Source organism: Cucumis sativus, chromosome 2, assembly GCF_000004075.3.
Source record: "Cucumis sativus cultivar 9930 chromosome 2, Cucumber_9930_V3, whole genome shotgun sequence".
Classification (NCBI taxonomy): domain Eukaryota; kingdom Viridiplantae; phylum Streptophyta; class Magnoliopsida; order Cucurbitales; family Cucurbitaceae; genus Cucumis; species Cucumis sativus.
This window is the reverse complement of record NC_026656.2, coordinates 14,239,369-14,261,775: the sequence shown is the minus strand read 5'-3', so window position 1 is coordinate 14,261,775 and position 22,407 is coordinate 14,239,369. Positions and strand designations below refer to the sequence as shown.

General features: G+C 29.4%; 1 protein-coding gene across 2 annotated transcripts; it reads left to right on the top strand.

Annotated features, from left to right (window-relative positions):
- The first annotated feature begins 3,183 nt into the window (after positions 1-3,183).
- On the top strand, positions 3,184-5,555 carry LOC101207116 (thioredoxin-like protein YLS8). 2 transcript variants are annotated; one of them, XM_031881493.1, is made up of 3 exons: positions 3,184-3,427; positions 4,443-4,587; positions 5,030-5,555. In XM_031881493.1, exons 2-3 carry the CDS (start codon positions 4,468-4,470, stop codon positions 5,336-5,338), a joined length of 429 nt encoding a protein of 142 aa, XP_031737353.1. In that variant the 5' UTR covers positions 3,184-3,427; positions 4,443-4,467; the 3' UTR covers positions 5,339-5,555. The 2 variants fall into 2 exon arrangements, with proteins under 2 accessions (XP_031737353.1, XP_004148041.1); XM_004147993.3 differs by having other exon boundaries at positions 3,187-3,437.
- Positions 5,556-22,407: the final 16,852 nt, after the last annotated feature.

Here is a 22,407-nt window from a genome sequence, read left to right as displayed (position 1 = left end):
CTAATTATATTAATCGACAAACCAATTCAATATCTATAAGATTACTTGATTTTCTTTTTAATTTGGAGTAAAATCATAACTAAACCCGACTAAACATATATGCCATTTTGAGTTTTTGATGATGGACCATATTTAAAACTTCAAAATATATCAAAGTTTTAGAGGAAAAAGAATAGTATATATATAACCCAAAACCATAGAAAAAGAGTTCATAAATGTGGAAAAATGACTTATAATTAAGATATTGGAGTCCATGTGACTTTGTACCATAAATAACATAATAATGCTTTTTTAATTTCTTCATAATTGAAATATCCTAAGATTCTCCTTTTCCATCAAATCTAATTGTTGCACCCTACCATCTTATTCTATATTACTTTGCTTACTACTTTTTCAAACATTTTAAGTTATATGATTAAATCAGAATCTATAGTTTCATGTGAAAATATCACCCAAAAACAGCACTTCTTGTTATCCATCAAATCTTAACTTAATATATAAATCATTTCACAATATCATTTCAGTTTGGTTTTATATTCTATCCATATCCATATCTATTCAAATTGATATACATTTTCTATAATTTAATTTTACAATTTATATTAAAAGAATCTAATAAATCTGATTACGTTGTGGGATTAACAAAATGTTTTAGATAATTAAATTTCGAATATTATGTCACATCATACTATAATCAAACAATCTCAATACCTAATACCTAATTCAAATAGAGCTTACTAAGACTATATTCTATCAAATATTTTTGTACTATGTAAATAAATGCTTTCACATATACATAATAATTATCACTATCAAATCAATTATTTTTAGTATGGTCTGATCAATTCAAATAAATTATACTACATATAATTCAACAAAATAATATATTCAAATTGATTTGATTTATTTCCTTTCGCATTTAATTTTTCACTTCTAAAAATATTTTGTTCCAATGTATTAACTTTTTTTTTTTTTTAGAATTATTGATTTGGAAAAATTAAATTGGACGGAAAGTTTAAAATTGAAATTCAAATCAAACCCAAAATTTAAAAGTTTAAAACAACATGTCTTTTTTCTTCTAAAACGTATTCGTTTGTTAAGTTTATTCTCACTTAATTTTAACATATACTAATAGTACAAAAATTTATACAATTAGATGAATTGTTATGTAAAATTAGTTGTAGTAGGTGTAAGAGTGTGTTTACGATTGATTTAGATAATCAAAATCATGTCTTTTGTCAATATCACTTTTTCGAATGATGATATGAACTAAAATCAATTTCTAAAATATATAAAATTATTTAATTTAGGTATTTATTTTTGTTAAATAATTGACTGAAAATCACTCTCAAATGGTGAACAAAACAAAAAATTATATATATTTTGAATTGTCTTTAAAAAATGTATCTCTATAAGTAATATTACTATGTGTATAAGAATAAAAGAACAGAAATAGATTTTTCCCATAAATATTTAACTAATTAGATAATTATAATTAACTTTCGAAAACTAAACATACAATAAACAAACCAATTCTAAACATATGAAAATTAGTTGACAAATATTAGCTTCCAACACATATAAACATAATAATAATAAATTGCATTGTAACACTTACTTTGGAATCTCAACCAAAATTTAATTATTATTAGTTGTTATTTTAATAAAGAAGACTTTGGAAAAAGGGACTTTAGGGTTGGGAAGGTCGCCCTCTTAAAAGACTTTGGAAAAAGAGACTTTTTTCTTACTCACACTTACTTTTCCCTTTTCTTCTTCTTTCACTTGATATGAAAAAAAAAATGCTACAAACTAAGGAACCTTCCTATCGTAAGCAAACAAATTAAAAAGCACTTTCCAACACCCATCAAACTCATTAATCTTTTCCCCTTTCCAATCAGTATCTATAAATTAAAATTCTAACACTTGATCATAAAATTAGTTAGAGTGATTGATTCAATCAATTCAAAAGATTTTGAAAGACGATCGTGAAAGTCTAAAATTAGTACATGAAAGATATGCTTTATGTGTTTATGTTTGATAATTACATGAGACCCACACTCGTTTTCTATAAAGTCTCTAAGTTTACCACCGGTTTATTATTAGTAGTATATCAACACTTTCTAAAAATACATGTGTTCTACTTCTATCATATCAGTAATAGATAGTCACACGTTGAAAATTTAATTTTCAGTTTAACATTTGTGTTCAGACTATTTATTATTGATATATTAAAAACGATTACGGACAAGACAAGTCAAACCATTATACGTTAATGATGATGTAGAATAAAAATAATACTTTGAGTATAAGTCTATAAATAAATACATATGCATAAGTATTTATTCACTGTAAAATTAAATTTGATACATCAAATATATAAGGAGTTCGATCTTATGTGAAAAAGCAGGAAAAGGAAGATTGATAGAGGATTGGAAAAAAATGAAGAAAAGGGGCTTAGAATATGCTACAAATTAAAAGTTGATATTATAAGAATATGAATAAAGTTTTCATAAAATTTGTGACCTTTTTAGAGCAATTTGAAATTGATTAAAAGCCTATTGCCTAAGGAACTTTCCAATATCTTTAGGCAAACAGATCAAAAGGAACTTTCCTTTTTCTTTTCTAGGGACAGTCCTTGGAATTAAACCAACCATGAAATTCCACTAATCTTTTATTCCCCTTTTCAATTAAATCTCTATAAACACTTTTATAAGATTATTGACATCATTTTTTTTGTTTGGGTATTATATAAATTTGTATAGGCCAAATATTATTCTTTGTTATAAAAAAGCTCCACAATTATGAAATTGTCAATCCTAACAACTAAAGTAAATAGTAAGATCATCGTTACAAAATCTGGTTAGATGATGTTATTTTTGGATATATACAAATAACTTAAAAGAAAAAAAATGCTCATTGAACCACCTACTTTGATACTATGTTAAATTTTGATAGTATAAGGTTCAATCTCAAAATCAATTGACAATAAGAGGAGTAACACATTTATCTTATATGGAGTACGAGTCTTAACGTGGGACTCTCGACTTCTCCAATCGTTTACTTTTGGTGAGGAAAGAGGGAAGGAGAGGAGGAAGAAGAACGAAGAAGATAGGGAAAAACCCGACCCGACCCGAATGCGAAAAAAGTGTTAGTTTTCATTTTTTTAAAAAAAAATATTAGAAAAAAAAGTTTAATCGAACCCTAAAGCCCTTCGTCATTTTCCTCTCTCCCTTGGTTAGCCTCCGACGTCTTCTACGCTCCCGACGGTGTACTGCTGCGGCATCCGACGGGACCAACTATTCAAATCGCTTAATTCTTACGATCCACGCTCCGACCGATCTCAATTCTTGACACCCACGATCTCACGGCTGCAGATCTGCAAGTTTGAACGCCTTCGAACTTAGTTCGTCAAGCTCAAGCTCGTTTGGTGAGAAATAGTGCGTAACGTTTACTCTAAACCACTTTCGGACTCTTTTTTCAAGTGTTTTAATTTAGTTTTAGCCCCTGAAGCTATGCTTGTTTGTAGCCTCGAAGCGTTCAAACAGGTTGCGAAAAAAAAAAACGAATTGTTACCATCTTCTGAACACATTTTCCGCTTTGATTGAGGATTTCAGTCTGTTTTTTAAGTCTGGAATCTTGTTTTTCTTGCTTCAAGAGCTAAAAGCGCTTTGATTTAAACTGTATGCTATTACCGGCTGCTATGTTTTCTGGTGTGATGTTGGGTTATGCTCCTGTGACGTTAAGCATGTTGTTATGTCTAGATTTTCTGAAACTATAGGATAGTGTGATCTTTTTTTTGCTCAAGTTCATGGAGTGATCTAGAAAACACGTTTTAGAATGTTCGTACTTGGGTTTACTGTGAGACTGAATTGTGAAGAGGTCTCAGAGGACCTTGTGTTATGATAAAAGAAAGTGAGGGCAGTAGTAGGGCCTGGGTAAGTAAGTGAATATCATAGCCTGGGTCTTTGGGAATAAATGGTTGATGGAAAATGTGTCACTCTTCGATAATGAGATCTCAGGAAAAAGGATTGTAGCCTTTGGTATAATTCAAAGGTCAGTGTGATGAGTCTTGAGGCAGATATTGGGGCTTTCGGTATATATGATTGACGGCCAATACATTGTTGAGTCATTGAGTTTTTGGGTATAAATGGTCAAGGGACTTGAGGCCTGAGGTATAAATAGTCAAGGATCAAACATTGAGTTCTTTAGAGCAGTGTGGAAGAGTTTGGTAAGAGTTTGATAAGGGAGAATGCTAGAAAGTGTCATGGGGACTCGGTGATGTTTGAGAAAGTTTGGGATGAGCATGCATGATGATATAATTTAGATCACGAATTGAATAAGTCACACATATTATTCATTTTCGTATATGCTGTATTGTATGAGTAACTTGCATTTGAGAAGCATGTTGTGATTTATGTTATATGTTGTTTGTGACTCGTTAGGTGGAAGCTAGTTACTGAGCAAGAGATGTCGTACTTGCTGCCACATCTTCATTCAGGATGGGCTGTTGACCAGGCAATCCTTGCAGAAGAAGAACGTCTTGTGGTCATTCGTTTCGGTCATGATTGGGATGAAACTTGTATGCAGGTCTTTATCTCTTCCATTCCATATTCTTCCATTCCTCTTTCTCAGCATAATTGGTTCATCATCAAATTTAATGTTGACCATGTTGTGTCTCTCTCTCTCTCTGAACTTCTTTATTTTTCTTCTTGCTTCCAACGAACTGAGTTTATTTTGTTCTGGTTCATCATCGTGTGTTCTGTTGCAACTGTGCTCCTGGCATGTTCTCTATAATCATGCTTTCCTACTTGTTTTTAGTATGTAGTATGTACCAAAGATGAAGTTTCTTCATCCCAGTTATGAACTATGATTTTTTTGGTGCACGATTTGTTTTGAATCCTTTTCCCTCTTTCTATGTTAAATATGATCACAGTTCTTCTATCTTACATGTTAAAGATTGGGAAGATGAAGATCCTTGTGTTTCTTTTTGCTTGAGATGTTTTATCTGATTGAGATGTTTTTGTTGTAGATGGATGAAGTGTTGGCCTCGGTTGCAGAGACTATTAAGAACTTTGCTGTAATATACCTTGTGGATATCACAGAGGTTCCTGATTTCAACACAATGTACGAGCTTTATGATCCATCCACTGTTATGTTCTTCTTTAGGAACAAGCACATAATGATTGATCTTGGTACTGGAAACAACAATAAGATAAACTGGGCACTTAAGGATAAGCAGGAGTTCATTGATATCATTGAAACAGTCTATCGTGGAGCAAGGAAAGGACGTGGTTTAGTCATTGCACCTAAGGACTATTCGACCAAATATCGCTACTAAGATTTTCTGCTGCATCTGAAAGTTCGTATTGATCTTAAACATGTACTATATGACATTAATAACCTCCTAAGCAAAAGTAATGGTTTATTCTGGTATGTTAAGGTACTACCCTGTTTGTGAATAAAAGTGTATGGTACACAAATTTAACGTTTATTTCTAATGTTGAATTGAATCTTAATTATGCTATATTTATGATGGAATATACTGTCCTTTTCCATTTTTATATGGTAAAATTAAAGCTATATATGTAACATTCCTAATCTAAGATTTGGAATTTGGATCGTGACATTTTCATGTTTCCTGACAGCATCATCCTTAATATCCTTAAAGGCTTATTAAAGTGAAAAACGAAAACGAGTTTTTTCAGCATGTTTTGTCTCACTCACAACATTCTTTGTTCTTACTTTGGAGTTCTTATGATTAAGCCATCGAAAAGGATGATGTACGTTGTTGGTATAAGTATTAACTTTTAATTCTCTTTTTAAGTCTTTCTTAACATTACTTTCATATCTTTAGGATTATTTTCATTTAGATGTGGTTTGAGTTCATTTATATCTCCTTCCTAATCTCAAACGTTACATGCTTACTAGTTTTTGTTTGGTTCGTTCTCGAACCACATCTTAATTTGTAACACCTTAGGTCCAGGATTCAGATCAGAATTTGGAATTCAGATACTTGACATTTTCCTACAACCCTTACAACCTAACAACATCATCCTTATTATCTTTAGTGACTTATTAGAGTGAAAGTTCTGCCAACAAACAAACACGAATCCTTTCAACATGCTTTGTCCTCACTCACATGCATCTTAGGAAAATTGAAAATTTTTCAGGAGGACACGAATCTTGGGCCTTGGGCTTGAGGGTTACAATATAGGGATAATTGCAAATAATTAAGTATATAGCAACATTTTAAAAAATGTGCAAATATAGCAAAATTTGTCAAATTCTATCGATGGTAGGAGTCTATCACTGATAGACCATGTTGCAAATATTGGTATATCCGAGTCTATGAGCGATACAAGTCTATCAGCGATAGTTTTGCTATATTTGTAAATTTTTAAATGTTTTATATCTTTAATTATTATTGCTAAAGGCCATCAATTACAGTTATCCTAGAATGTATAAGTGGTTAGTGTTATTTTTATCAGACATTTGGGGTTTAGGAAATCAAGCTTCTCGTTTCAAGTTATATTCAATTCAATTGAATAAGTGATAGTATAAGTACATAAGCAAATGGTTTGATCGTTGGTGGACTTAGGTACGATTCAAGCAATAGTTTCGTAAATGATAAATGAGAATTTATTTAGATTTTATTGTTGATTCAAACTTGAGTTAAAACAAGGATGAACTTTTGTGTTTAAAGTAAAAGAAAAAGATTGGAGAAGGTTCATAGTTTTGGGTCAACCAATGACTGGGACTTCAACAACAATGCCACTGTCATCGACGTAAACAATGACACGGTTGCAACAGAAATCTTCGATTCTGATCGCCCCTCTTCTCATAACGGCGACACCCACTCTTGGAAGTTCTTCTTCAATTTTCCTTTTAGCATATTGCCATCTCTTACCTACTAGGTTAGGCCATCTATAATTCCCTCCTGCATATACAAACACCACCATTAATGACAAACAAAATTAATCAAAATCTGTCTCATCACAGTCGACTTTAGAGTTTGTTTGTTAGGGTAGAAAATTTAATAAAACATAATTGTATTTCGTGTTTTAAGATATCTGTTTTGTCGTAGCTTATTAAAAAAATCATGTTATCATTTAAACGACTGTTTAAAATAGGTTTGATGAGTGTAATCATGTTTAATATAAACAATTAGGTCATTTTGAAAACAAACTTTTAGAAAATTTTCTTTTAGTGTTGAATGGATAATATTTCTCTAATTTGATATTTTCATTATGATATCGTTATTACCACCAACAACCTACTTCTTTGACCACTACAGACCAACTTCAACTACCATCGTTGTTGGCACTCTGGATGGTCATTACTATAAAAAACCTTCTACCACAAGCTTTGTCAATCACGGTTGGACATGATCTCTTGATATGTGTGAACACCACTTAACCAAATCTAGCTACCACTTTCGGTGATTATTGTAGGCCAACTCCTTTCACCACCAACAATCACTATAGCCGACCACCCTTTTGACGACTGTCAACCAACTCCGACCACTATTTCCAGAAACTATCGATGCATTCTCTAGCCAACGCTTTCAAAAACTGCAATCTTTGATGGTTGTTGTCATCTAAACTTGACCATCACAACCGACGAAAGACTCTAGCAACCACCTCGATACAATCAATTTCAACGATCATAATTTTAAATTATTAGTTCATAGTATTTTTTTATAGTCGTTAATTTCACAATAATAAAAATATTTTTAATATATAACAAACTATACAAACTTGTATATAAAAACATTTCGAAAATTAATTGCAAAACATATGTGTGTCTTTATTTAAGGACTTTTTATAGAAACGTTTAAACAAAAATGAATTTTCAAAAAAAAAAAAAAATTCAAGTAATTTCAAATAGTTTTTTTTTTTTTTTTTACAATAAACTATTATTAATTTATTTATCAATAGAATTTATGTTAAACCGAGTTTTATAATTACTAAAATGACATATTGCATTTTTAAATTTTTACATCTTTATTTAATAGTTGCACTATTTGGATTCCCTAATCCAAAAATAGTTATCTAAAATAAAAATCCAAGCTATTTATAACCAAACATATATTAGTTGAATCCGAAAACATAAAATAAAATTAAACGCAATTTTCTATCCAAAAAGTAAAAATCAATATTAATTGAGAAAAAAATAATACTGTAGTAACTTGAACACAAAACCTAGACGATCACCTTTTCTTTGAAACCCTTCTAAAAATTACTGTCTAATCTTATTATTAACCTCAAACAAAAATAAAATTAGAGACAAAATAAATATTTAGAGGGTTAATCTTAATTAAAAACTAAAATAATTAGGAAAGAGATATGATGAAGAATAATAGAAATGATAATGATAGAAAGATATAGGATATATGTGTGTGAATTAAGATCCTAACCAAAATCACAACATTGAGGATCCATGCAACCATCACTTGCACAAGGTGGGTAAGGAGTCCAATCATATCCCATTTGTACTTGTTATTAATTGTGAAATAATAGTATATATCAACCTCTTTGCATTACATCTTATATATACACACACATGACACACACAACCTAAATATTGCCATTGGATCAAAAGAAATTGCATGATAACGATGCTGTTTATTATTTTTCTTGTTTGAGCATTACGTTTTCTGTTTAGATGCATGCATAGAAAGCATTCAAAAGTCTACACATTTATTTCGAAAATTGGATATTAATATACCTAAATTAAAAGGTATATATATATTGTTAAAGACATATACTATATACTTGTTATTGGTTTCTGTTTATATATGTTTATGTTTCTAGTTGTTTTGAGAAACTAAATTATTTGATAACCATTTACCTTTCTTATTTAGTAAATTTTAGAAATGTTTATGAGAAAATGAACCAAATTTGAAAACTATCGTGGTTTCGATTTTCTTTTAATTAAATTTGTTTCTAATATGAATTAAAAATTAAAGTAGCCTTAGTTGGTAGATATAAAGTTATGTCCATGCATGCTAGAGTTTAATGATCATGGTTCACACCATGATTCTCTATTTTGATGAGTTGATTTTATTCTGATGGTTTAGTTAAAAATCATTTCACTTTTTGTTTTTTGTTTTTTAAAACTAATCCTACCAACCCTTTTTCATCCTTAAATTCCTTCTTCATTTCTTATTTTTAACCAATGTTTTGAGAACCAACGAAAAACTTAGAAACTAAAAAATTAGTTTTTGAAAACTTTGTTATTGTTAAATTGCTAAGAGTTCAACTACCTTACTCAAGAAAGTTACAAACGGTTGTAAGAAAATGTAAGGAATTAGGTTTAATTTTTCAAAAACGAAAAATAAAAGAAAATTGGTTACTAAATCGAAGCTATTTTTTATATTTCTTTCTTTATCTTATTTTTTATATTTCTTTTATATATTAATTTTTCATAATTAGGCTAATTTAATTTTGATTTTTAAAAGAAAAATCATCCATAATAGAAAAATTAACAAAATATTTATACTTAATAAAAAAATCAAGTGTGATAAATTTTACGGAGAACTTGTAAAAATGACAAAACAAGTTATAATCATTAAGTCCATAACACACATACTTTATAATTTGTGAAAATGACAAAAACAAAACCCAACTCACACATCAAGAGGTAAAATGTCAGAAATGTTCTCATTACTGATATACATTTGATACACCTTATACACATTTGATACACCTAATACCCTTTTTGATACACTTGATACTTCTTAATACATCTAATACATTTGATAGATACATTTGATGAACTTGATACTCTTTGATACACTCCGATATTTTTTGATACATACTTGAAACATCCTAATACACATAATACTCCACGTTACACTTGATTCTTCTTGATACACTTGATAACCCTTAGGCCTTGATACACTTTATTTATTTGATACACTTAAAGGCTTCACTTATAAGTTTGATAAACGTGATACACTTGATATGCTTGAAGTCCTACTTATACACTTGATATACTATTTATATACACTTGATAATGGTTCATTTTACTGATATGCTTTAACAATATATTGTTGATATACTTGATAATGATACATTGATTTATATAATTCATATACTTAATAATACCATAATGAATTACATAAATAGTTTAATTTGTTTGGTCGGCTAATATAATACATCTAATTTAGATTCACTTAACTTTTTACAACTACCACATGTAAGTTGACATCATTTAACACAAATCAAATTTTAGAAACATAGGAATTCTTACTCTCATCTCAAAATTTAAAGAAAGTCATGAAAATAATATTGTTTTAATCTAATTCTCATTCTCTTCCGAGAGCCAAAGCCTCAAATCAACGAATGACATTCATTTAATCACAAGATAGAAAGTAAAAAGAAAAAAAAAGCATAAAACATACCATTTAGATGAAAATGATAATAATTACACTATGAAGAGTCTTTGATGAAATATCAACTAAAAAAAGAACAAATTCATGTTCAACACATTAGAGATCTAGGACCAAGAATATATAATGGACGAAATTTATGTGAAGCAAAGACAATGGGAAGGAGCTCCTCAGCGTGGTGAAGTAATTGAACTATGTTGCAAGAAAAAATTTTCAGATCAGAAGCCTCACCGGAAACCCAACAGTACGAAAAAAAACAAAAAAATACCCCAATGAGAAAAAATTTGAACTATGACGATGATGACAGAGACAGCAATGGAGCTAAGAAGTTGAGAAAAGACAGCTTGTAAAAGAAATGGATAGAAAAGAAGAAAGTAAAAATGATATGAAGTGAGGAGTCTTCTTAATGGCAGACCACAACAACTCCAAACGTAAAGTTTCATTTCCATCTCCCAGAAATGAAATTTTTTTATTTGACCCAGCCAGTGCACCTATGAAGCCTTTAAGAATTGGAAGCCATGTGGAGCTACCACAACAAGGTGACAAAACTAAGCAAAGAAAGATAAAAAAAATATATATCAAGAATAAAACAAAATCTTCAAAGCTTAAGAAGCTGCTGAAAAAGAAACGTTGATACAAGAAGTTATAGAAAAAAAGTAGGGTGAAGACTTACAACCCAAAATAAATCGATTTGATTGTTGACGTAGGCCCTTTATCTGATCCCATGATTGAGCCCTAGGTATCTAGCCCAGAAAGCCCCTGCATACACTCTCACTCATACATCTCCATCTCCTTCAGAAATTGCAAAAGATAGCGTGGGTTCCATGATGAATTAGTGATGAAGAAGAAATAAAAAATACAAATACAGAAACTAATCAAGAGGAGACAAACAATATATACAGAGGCTCTACAAGAAGAGTTGACTTCCAAACAGAAGCTAATAACCTGCCTTAGTGAAACAATTTGAACTTAGCTCTGAAAAATTGACTCTGATATTGTTAATGTTAGAAAATTTAAACAATGAAAATGTTAGAAATATTATTAATGGTATGGTAATTGTTATTGTACAATTTAGTTCTGATTGTTGAGTCAGTCCATGGTCAGCACGTTGGTTTCTGTTGCTGTACCCTCCGTCATAACATTGTAACGATCAATTACTACACGAGTAATATAATCTCTTATTATGGATCTAAGACCTCCTAGATGTAGATGTTGTGTCATCGAACCGAGTGATCAAAGTTTGATGTATTTTCTATACTTTTGTGTGCTTTTTGTAGTTATTCTTTATGTTATTAACTCATAGTACAACAGCAGTACTACAATAACTTGTAAGTGTGTGTTTTCTTAGGTTGTATGTTTAATAGATATATAATATTGGATGATTATCAAGCTCAAGAAAGTAGTTAGGTTGGTAACGAAACTTGATCATTATTATTGTTCTTAATGCCATGCTTCTTTAAGATTTTGTCCACATAATTATTAATCAAGTAGTAAAAGAAAACTTCCAAAGGAAATAGGTTTCTAGACTTCAATATATAATTGACAACCTACATAACAATCCACAGGTTATCTTTGCACGACTTAACGAACGATTATTAAACGAAAAATAAACACCCACATGAACATCTTTCATATCTTGAATAATTTAATAAAGACCAAGCTTGTCTTTGCTTTGTTTTAAAATCAAATAATCTTCCGTCCAATCATTAGATAAAACTTATTAGCACTTCAAAAGTTCTTAGCTAGACTTATATTTTGGTTATTTTTGGTTCGTAAATAAGTTATTTGATGCTCTATTTGTTCATTTTGTAGCTAGAATCAACCATTAATTTAGTCTATTACAAGAGTCCAATAGGATGTAAAATGGCAAAAATATTTCGAGGACTTCTTAAAGTCAAGAAGAGGTAAAAAAAGTGCGAAACGAAGCAAACATGACGTGCTATTGTCACGAAACACGGCTTAAGTTTTAGAGCTTAAATTTTATTGATGGATTTAACTTGAGTACACAACAAGTTATGGTATGATGTGGTTAAATGTAAAATAACATAATGGACCTCTTAAAGTCAACCGATGATTGGGATTTGATTGACTTTGCCATTATCATCGAGGTAAACAAAAACTCGATTGCAACAAAAATTGTCAATTCTAATCGTTCCGGGTGATAACAATATAACACTCACAAAAGATACATCCTTTTCAATCTTACTTTGAGCTTGTTGTCCCTTCATGCCTACCACTTCAGGCCACTTAAACTTGCCTTCTGCGTAATAATACGAAACACTAAAATTAATAACAAACATAAATCAATTATCAATTTTTTTTTAAAAAGGATTATCAATTGAGACAGCAAAATAACAAAAGAGATAAAAAGAGATCCTAACTGTTACAACATGAAGCATCCACGCAACCACAACTTATGCAAGGTGGATAAGAGCGAATTTTAATAAAAGAGCACGCCATTTTTAACTTTGATATTATGATACGATGAAATAAACTTATTGTATATCATCTTTATATATACAAATGTATCCCAACACATAACCTAAAATATTGGCATTCAATAAAAATTTCCATCTCAATGCAATTTATTATTTATCTTGTTTAGGCATAATTATGCTTTTATAATTAATTAAGATAATTTAGGCATTTATTTCTCAAATTGGATAATAATTTACCTATGTAATTAAAAGTTATATATATATATATAATTAGTATGTTTTATAAGTAACCAACATACTCATTATTTGTTAAAAAAAAAAAACATTATAAAATCAACCCATAAAGAGCAATTTCACCAAAATAATTAATACTATATTCATGCTACATATCTAAATGATTTATTGCTATTTAAATAGAGAATTGACATAAATTATAATAGAATATAAATAGAAAAAAAAATACTACTATATATATATTTAATGTGAGATTTATTTCTATAGAAAAACAATTACAATCTTTTTATTTAAGAAATCAAAGAATTGGAAGTATTGTGTTATAGTTTGGAATTGGCTATATATATTTTTTTAAGAGTGTGATTGATGTTTGCTAGCTAGTTTTATGATATATTATCACTATATTATGTGTTTGAGAGGAAAACTAGTTAACAGGATGTAGCAAATAATAAAAAAATTATGAATTGATAGGTATAAAATAATAAAAACTATATCAAATAATAAATACTATAGCAAACAATTGATTTTGAAATAGTGTTGACTCAAAATAATATTTACTATAGCAATAGATAGATGTTACAGTCATGGGATAGTCGTTGTCCCAAACAACCTCTAGAAACGTTAGTAAAATTGGGCCAAATTTATTTATAATATGAATAGAAAGTAGGCTTTGGCATGCCCATCAAAGATTCTACCAATCTTGCCTTGCTAAAGACTAGTAGAAGGGTGCATATGATCATGTTAGGAGTTTTACTAATCAACGAATGCAAAAATGCATTTTATTTGTTGAAATGTGGGCTTTGACTAGTGCTCTTCCCATTATCTATTCTCCTAGGTGGGATCTTCATTTATTTTGAGGTCATGGGTGACACAAGAAATTAACATTATTGTTTGGCATAGTTCTTAGACAAAGTTTGGCGACCAAAAATTCATATGCATGATTTATCATTGTACCTGCAAACTTGGATTAGTCCTGCATGAGAAAGTACACACTTATTTATAGTTGCATCATGTGTTGTATGGTGAGTTAATATATGAGAGAATAACTAGAGAAACAAGTAAAGTAAAAGATCAAACACAACCAAGCTTTGGTAACCAAGTTTGATGACATAGCTATAACATCAATCGTTTGGAGTGCTTTAGACCCGTGATAAGAGATTATATTTCTAGTGTGTAGTAATTAACCATTAAAATATTATGACTTAGGATACAACCGTACTTTATACATAGTTCACCGTGCTGACCATAAACTGACTCAACAATTAGAAATGTGTATTATACGATAACAATTATCATAGCATTAATAGGATCACTCCTCCTCAATCAATATTCACGTGCAATCCTAGCTTCAAGCATCCTTTGAAAGCTATTTGATGTCTTATGTTTAGTATGTTGTATAGTCACCCATTAACTTTCGAAAGTGCATACAAAATGCTTACCGCCTGTTAGAATATATCTTCCAACCAAAGCAGAAAGGTGAAGACTTCTTTCACTATCAATCCCCCTCGCAAACCTATTTTTAATAATCTAAACAAACTGACCTTAGAATAATGATCCAAACTGTCCGATAAAGGTGAGATGTCGTAACACCAAGCCAAATAGTCTCAACCACCATATTTAAATACATAAGTAACAAATAAATATAATAAAATAAGTGAGACCACATCATAAAACATTGTGTATAGTACAATTACTCCACCATATATATATATGGAAGATCGAATGTTGCTTTCCATTGTCTTTGCTTGAGATAAATTTCGTCCTTTATATTCTTTGCCCTAGAAGTCTAATTAGTTTGAACATGAATTTATAAAGTTCCTTTTAATATTTATTAATATTTTATTATATAATACATAATACATATTTTTCATATTTCTAACAACAATTTGAAGTTAGATTTTTATAACATCCAATAAAATTATCAATTTGAATTCTTTTAAACAATCATATTCCTAAAATAATGACAAACATAAATTTACTGTTTTAAAATTATTTATATTCCAAAATATTTATAAATTTTGAATTTAAATACCTCCAAAATATGTACTATTAGTAACAAATTGAATTAAAAATTTTATCTTCACTTAAAATTGTTGTAATTGGTTGATTTTTATTTTTTAAAAATTGGTTTATTGTGCCAATGTATTGAATAATTATTTTGAGACAACATGTTTTTAAATTACGTTAACATCTACATTTATTTTCATCTAGTGAGAGTCTCAAATATACCATAATTGTGATCCACAATCCTTAAAATCTCATAGTCATTTATTATATAAACATATTTCAATCAACAGATTTGGGACATACAAAAAAAGATAAAAAAATTTGGTCAACAAAATGTAGTATCATTTCCCTAAATATATGATAATTCAAATATTCTAAATACAATATATTTCAATAGGTCAAAAAAATGAGACAGGATATTGAAAATAGCACAAATTCACTGTATTTTGTAAATAGCATTTAAATTTGGGTAAATTTTAACTAAATATGTTATTTTGTTGTTGAACAAAATTGCACTAATATACAAATTTTTTGGTTTTTTATATTTTAAACAATTTATTAAATAATACATAATATAGTTTTAATAACAATATGAATTTAAATTTTAGATAATCTCCTAAAATAATGGCAAATATAAATACAAGATTTTCACATTTTCTACCATTCAAACAATTTATTAAATAATATTAATAAAAAAAAATTTAAATATTAGATCCTCCCCTAAAATAATGTCAAATATGAATACAAAAATTTCATTTTTTTATATTTCTAGTCGATTTAACGTGTATAGAGGGAAATTCTTATCCGATAGATACAGTGTATTTGTGTAGGTTAAAATGATGAAATATAACCTAGAATCACAGATAGAGTGTATTTGCAAACAATTAAGTTGTATAAAAATATTAAATAAATATTTATTTTCGAGATAGATCTGATTGAATCAACATCCCTAGATATAGCTTACAATTTATACCAGATTTTCGTGTTAATAGGTTTCAAATCAAGTAATTAAAAATTTATTTAGTTGTGGTTGTTAAAATTAAAATTGTATCTTACCCCTATAATTATGATGCATTTAATAGGATTATTCTAAGAAAATTTTGATCTCCCCTATAGTCGTGCTACTTGATTGATTTTCCTAAAACGATGTCAAACATAGTTTGAAAGTTTCAGTATTGTCTTGTTAATATCCCTTATCAATTTTCCATAATTGTTTTTTTTAAAATAGATTTTAAATTAACGAAAAAGAATCAAGAAAAATAGTCTTACATAACATTGGGTTTGAAAGTTATTTGTGTATGGAAAAAAGATGTGTTGTTAAACACTCTTATCTTCTCCAAATTTTCAACAACACAATTTCATATTTTTCCAAGACTCCATTGGTGATCTCAGCTGCAAGCTTCGATTTTCTTCTTTTTCATATTCTTCTTGAGAGAGAATATTTTGTATTGTGATGATTATTAATATGTTAAATGCTTAATGCTATGTCTACTAATTTTTAATTTGCACAAAAATAAAATTGATTTTTTGGACCTTAGAAAGGGGTTGAGTTTGATGGTGGGAAACTTGAATATATTATTATAGACTTGATCTCTAAACCTAAAGTAATTGAATCAAAATGTATCCTTTTATAATATGGGGCATTACAACAACATACCACTTAGTTAATACAAAACCCTAAAGAAAGAAAATGTTATGAAACAATATGGCTAAAGCTTAAGAAGTTAAAATTTTATTTTTATTGTAGATTTGACCATGAGTACACCAAGCTATGATCAATGTAGTTAAATATAAAATAACATAAAAGGACATCTTAAGGTGTCAACCAATGGTTGGAATGTTAATGACTTTGCGATCATTGTCGAGGTAAACAAAAACACGATTGCAACAAAAGTTTTCAATTCTAAGCATTCCAGGTAATAAAAATGAAACTCTCACGAAAGACACGTCGTTTTCAATTTTACTTTTAGCTTCATCTCCAGTCATACCCACTACTTCGGGCCAACTATACTTGCCTCCTGCATAGATACCAATATCAGTAATTTAATTTGGTAATCATTTTGTTTATTAGTTTTTTATTTTTGAAAATGAAGTCTATTTCTTCACAATTTCTGACCGTGATTTGCATCTTAAAAGTGTCAAATTCTTAGTTTTTAAAAACTATTTCTTCTTAGCTTTCATAGTTTGAATTGATTTTTTAGAACATTTAAAATGAAGACTCCAAATCAGTTTTAAATCATTAACTTACCCTCAAGCTTAAGTTTGTAGGTGAAGACAAATTTAATAAAGTAATTAAAATGGATAGCACTTTTAGGGTGAAAACGAATTAAGTGTCTAACAACAATATTAAAGAATTGCAAATAGAATAATATCAAGGAAAATTGTAAAAGAAATAGCAAATTTGACAGAATACTTACAATATATAGCAAAATACTTCAGTTTCTATCAATAATAGACATTGATAGACACTGATATGCTTTTATCAGTGGCATTGATAGACAGCGATAGAAGTCTACCGGTGACTATCATTGATAGAATCCAAAATTTTGCTACAGCTTATAAATATTTTAATTTATTTTTCTATTTTAAAATGTCCCTAAAATCAATAAATTGATACTCTTATTAGTGGTACGGTCTATCATCGATAGACTATGAATAAGAGCTGGATCTAAATTTTTATATTTTGCAAATTCATTTGCATTTTATGAATATTGTTTGAGTAGCCTTGTTCAAAATTAAATCATATTGTGATTAATGAAATTAAAGATCGAATGAGTACTAAAGTTAAAAACAAAATGATTGTGTAAAAAGAAATAAAACCGTACCGAAATTGCAACATGAAGAATCGGTGCAACCACAACTTAGACAAGGCGGATAGGGACGAATATCTGAAGAACATGCCATTTTGCAGTTTGGTATTATGCTCAAAATCAACTTGTTGCATCATCTTATATATACACAAATTCACTTCAAAATATTGGGCATTCAATTCTAGAATTTACATCTCAATCCAAATGAATTTATTAATTATTTCTAGTTTAGGCATTATGCTTTTTAGTTAGGTACATGTATATCATAACATATCTAATAATAATTAAGATAATGTTGAATAGAGATAACATTCAAAACTAATCACGACATTTTATTTTTCAAATTGATGGTAAATTTACATTTATAAGGTATATATATATATTTGTTGAAGTATGTTTGTCGTTAGTAATCAACATATACTCATTTATAAAATCAAAGCATAAAGAGTAATTTCACGAAATACATATACTATATTTATGCTACTTATCTAATCGATTCAAGTATGAGAGAATGAAAATAAATATAATTAAAATAGATAAATAAAAATATGTATATATATATATTGAGATTTCTTTTTTTGTATTGGAAAAAAGAATGACCATGCTTGCCATTTTAGAAATGACAACCAAAGTCTAAGAAAATGTATGATCTGTCGGATTGCTGGATTGCTGATTGTACAGATTATATTTTTTTCTTTATTTGGTTATTTTAAGATTTTATTCTTTAAAGTACTCTTTTCTTATTTAAAATTTGAAAATTTTGAATGGATCTAATTACCTTTTTCACAATGCATGCCATTGTTAACAGTAAGTTGTCTTCCTATGATTGCCACTCTTTTGGGGGAAGCATTTATATATAGCTCTGGTGATTTATTGTAATTGTAGCAAAGACATGCTTAATTTAAGTGCCAATAGATTGAGTTATTTGTTGTGATCGAATTTTCTATCTTTTCAAGTTCATCATATTTCACGTAATGGACGGATTAGAGTTTATCGATATCCATATCAAGTAATAAGATAGTTGACAGATTATCATACCCAACTTGTTCGTTAGTTTTAGAATTAATTTGATTTTCTATGTCTAATTAATTAGATCAATATCATCTATAGGATTGGGATATTAATTTACAAACTATTTCCTAACTTCTAACTGGGTGTATAGGACAGTTAAATGACTGCTACACACAAAACCTTTACTGTCATTTCAAGATTAAGAGTCAATGTCAAGCAAAATAAAGATTTAAAGGATTACTAATAATTTACCAATGTTAAAAGGTATCTATATCGTTAAAGTATTGTATATAGTAACATACTCATTATCAAATCAAGCATAAAAAGAGCATTTTCACCAAAAATACATATACTATGTTCATGCTACATATTTAAAGGATTTATTATCATTTAAAGAGAGAATAGAAAAAAAAAATAGAATTAAAATGTAAAAGGTTAACTATATATATATATTGAGATTTAGTTTTATAGGAAAATAATTGCATGCATGTTTTTCGTTTAAGACTACTGATTGATGCTTGCTGGTTTGTTGGTTGCTCACAAAATTAAAGACAGTCTTCTTGGATGTCCACCAGTTTTTGCTGATACAGCAGACTGTTTCTTTTTTCTTATCTATTTTTTCTACGATTTTATTTTCCAGATGATTCTTTCCTTATTTTAAGCTTTAAAGACTTTAAATAATGGAGTATATATTTATATACGTTTTATGCTGTGCCTTTTTTCAAGAGTAGGCTTTTGGCTTTAGTGTTTGGTTCTTCAATTTTGAGGTGGTTGGAAGTCTGTTGAATATAATTCAGAATCATTAATATCGTTGATCTTAAAGTTGTGTATTTGTGATCATTGTTGTTGTATGAGCTTGATGAGAAGATTGTTTTTTGGTGTTGAGGGGAGCCTAATACTTCATTATTAGTGAAGAAAGAGAGTTCTCTAACAATAACTTAGGAGGAACCTAAAGGAAGTGTTTTAGAAGTGATCATTTTGAGATAATTAAAATCACTTTTTTTTTTAATTGTCAAAACTATTTCTTTAAGATGATAGGTTTGACATAAACTAAAATTGATTTTAAATTTATTTAAAATTGAAAATATGTGAGACGGTCAATAATATTCTCTAGCTATATCGAAAATAATTAACACGAAGAATAGCTAACGTAGCAGAAAAAACAAATAATACAGAAAGCTTTGTTAATATAGTTCGGTGAATACCACCCATGTCTGGAGAGCTTATTAGCTCAGATTCGAAATATTATTAAAATTCAAATAAGTAATCAACAACATTCTTAAGCTATAACAGAAACTTAATCAAACATAGGCTCCCCTAAATTAATTCATTGACCGCAGTTCAACTATTTCAGTCTTCTTTCATATTTCTTAACAACAGGTACAACGTAAATACCACTTGCAGAACTTTAGAAATCCATCTTTATAAAGAAGACAATTATATTCGACTACCTTCACAAATAATAATTCTTCAAAATAGAACATCTTCTAAATCAATTTTTCATCAATGCGCACACCAAACTAAGTCAATAACTTAGCTATTTAAAGATCAAGATAATATCTCTCGCAACTTCTTTATGGAAAAATGTAGATAAAGATTCATAATAAAGAGGAAAGTCTTTTATCCTATAAATATTTATTTTTCCCCTTTTAAATAAAATAACTAATGATAATAAAAAGAAGTCTTATTAATTATTTTTGACAAAAAAAATTCAACAAAAATCATTTCAAGTTTTTTTTTTTTTTTTTTTTTGAAAAAGAATACTTAGAGGATTAGTAGAAGCACCCAAGAAACCTCACTACGTGGGCACCGTTTTAGCGCACCCATCATCCCCAGAAATATACAATAAAGCATAATAGATACAAAGTTCAGATCCAATACAAATGGACTAGAGATAAGCCACATATAAATATCTAAAAAAACATATTAATATTTAAGGGGATAGATGTAGAATAATAACTATTTTTTTTCAAGGAGGAAACAATGTGAGAGAGCAAAGCTCAAACACCAGAAAATATATTAATAGTAAAGAGGGCCGGAGGGGAGGCCAAAGTATAATATTACTTCATAAAAGTACGAAAGTTATGTGCTATGGTGTTGACATTGTAGTTTTAAGCAAATTATGTCTACCACACCAAAAACCAATGAAGTTACAACAGTCTTCTCATAAGTTTAGAGGTCTTTTTTGTTTGTCATCGAAGATCTTGTTGTTTCTTGCCAACCAAGAGTTCCAAAGAATAGCGGTAGCATCACTCATGAGAATGACATTTATTAATTGTACAATTTTGATTTAGCTCGCAAAGTTCAAGGCACAAGGCTTTAATATCATTACTTGTGAACACATAATTTGTATACCTGGAAAAGTGATCCCAAAGGAAGGCAGATGTACTGTATCTAATAAAGAGAAGATCAATCTCTTCATTGTTTGATTTACAGAGATGGCACCAGTGAGGATTGAAGCAAGAGCTCGGGCTCCTCCCTTTGAAGTAGATCCATATATAGTATTGATTCCCCCATGGATAATGCTCCAAATAAAGAACTTGCATTTCTTTGGAATGGACACCTTCCACATATTTGAAAAATGGGTATGGTTAAAGCCCAGAGGAGATGTGTTGGAGTCTGTATGTAGAGCTTCATTGACTGAGGCAACAATGAAAAGACCATCCTTTTGGAGATTCCATATTGGTTTACTCATGCCTTTATTCTCACAAGGAATTGGGAGAATATTCCTGATCTCCTCCGAAGTTTGCATTTCTCTTTCATTAAAAAGTCTTCTTAGATTTAGTGACCACTGATTGTTAGAAGCATCCCAAAGGGATTGACAGAAGCCTTTTGGGATTGACAGAAGAGCGTAAAACTTGTTTTTTTAAGACCATAAGCCAGTGAGATTGCATACATTCTCCCATAGGCTAACAGAGGAATCTAGGTTGTTGTTAAAGAGTCTTTTGTTTCTTTCCAACCATTGTGACCCAAATGGTGGCCACCAGATTGAAGAGAATCACACCCTTCTGGAGACTTGGTGTTTATAGAGAAAATGTGCTTGCATATATAGGTCTCTTAGGCTGTTTGTATTGTTTGTCCAACTTGTATGATCCTTAACTTACTCCATAAAGATAGAACTAAAGGACAGTGGAGAAAAAGTTGGTTAGTGGTCTCACTATTATTTTTACACATGATACACAAATTCAGGTTAAAACAAAAGTTTTTAAGTCTATGTTGAATCGAGGCTATAATGAGGATCCCTTTGTGAATTGCAGTCCATAAGAAACACTTGCATTTCATAGGGAGCTTAGATTTCCACGTATGCAAGAAGGGAAAGCTTTCATCAATAGTAGATGCTGAAAGATTCCTACAAGATTGACAGATTGAACAGAGAAAATATCATTTCTGTTGGACTTCCAAAGTAGGGAGCAATCCATTAGGTTGTTATCAGAGAGGGAGGGAAGATTATCTATGATGTTTCTCCAAAATAGGACTTCTCTTTCTCTCTGGGGTCTTTCATATCTATAGTAAA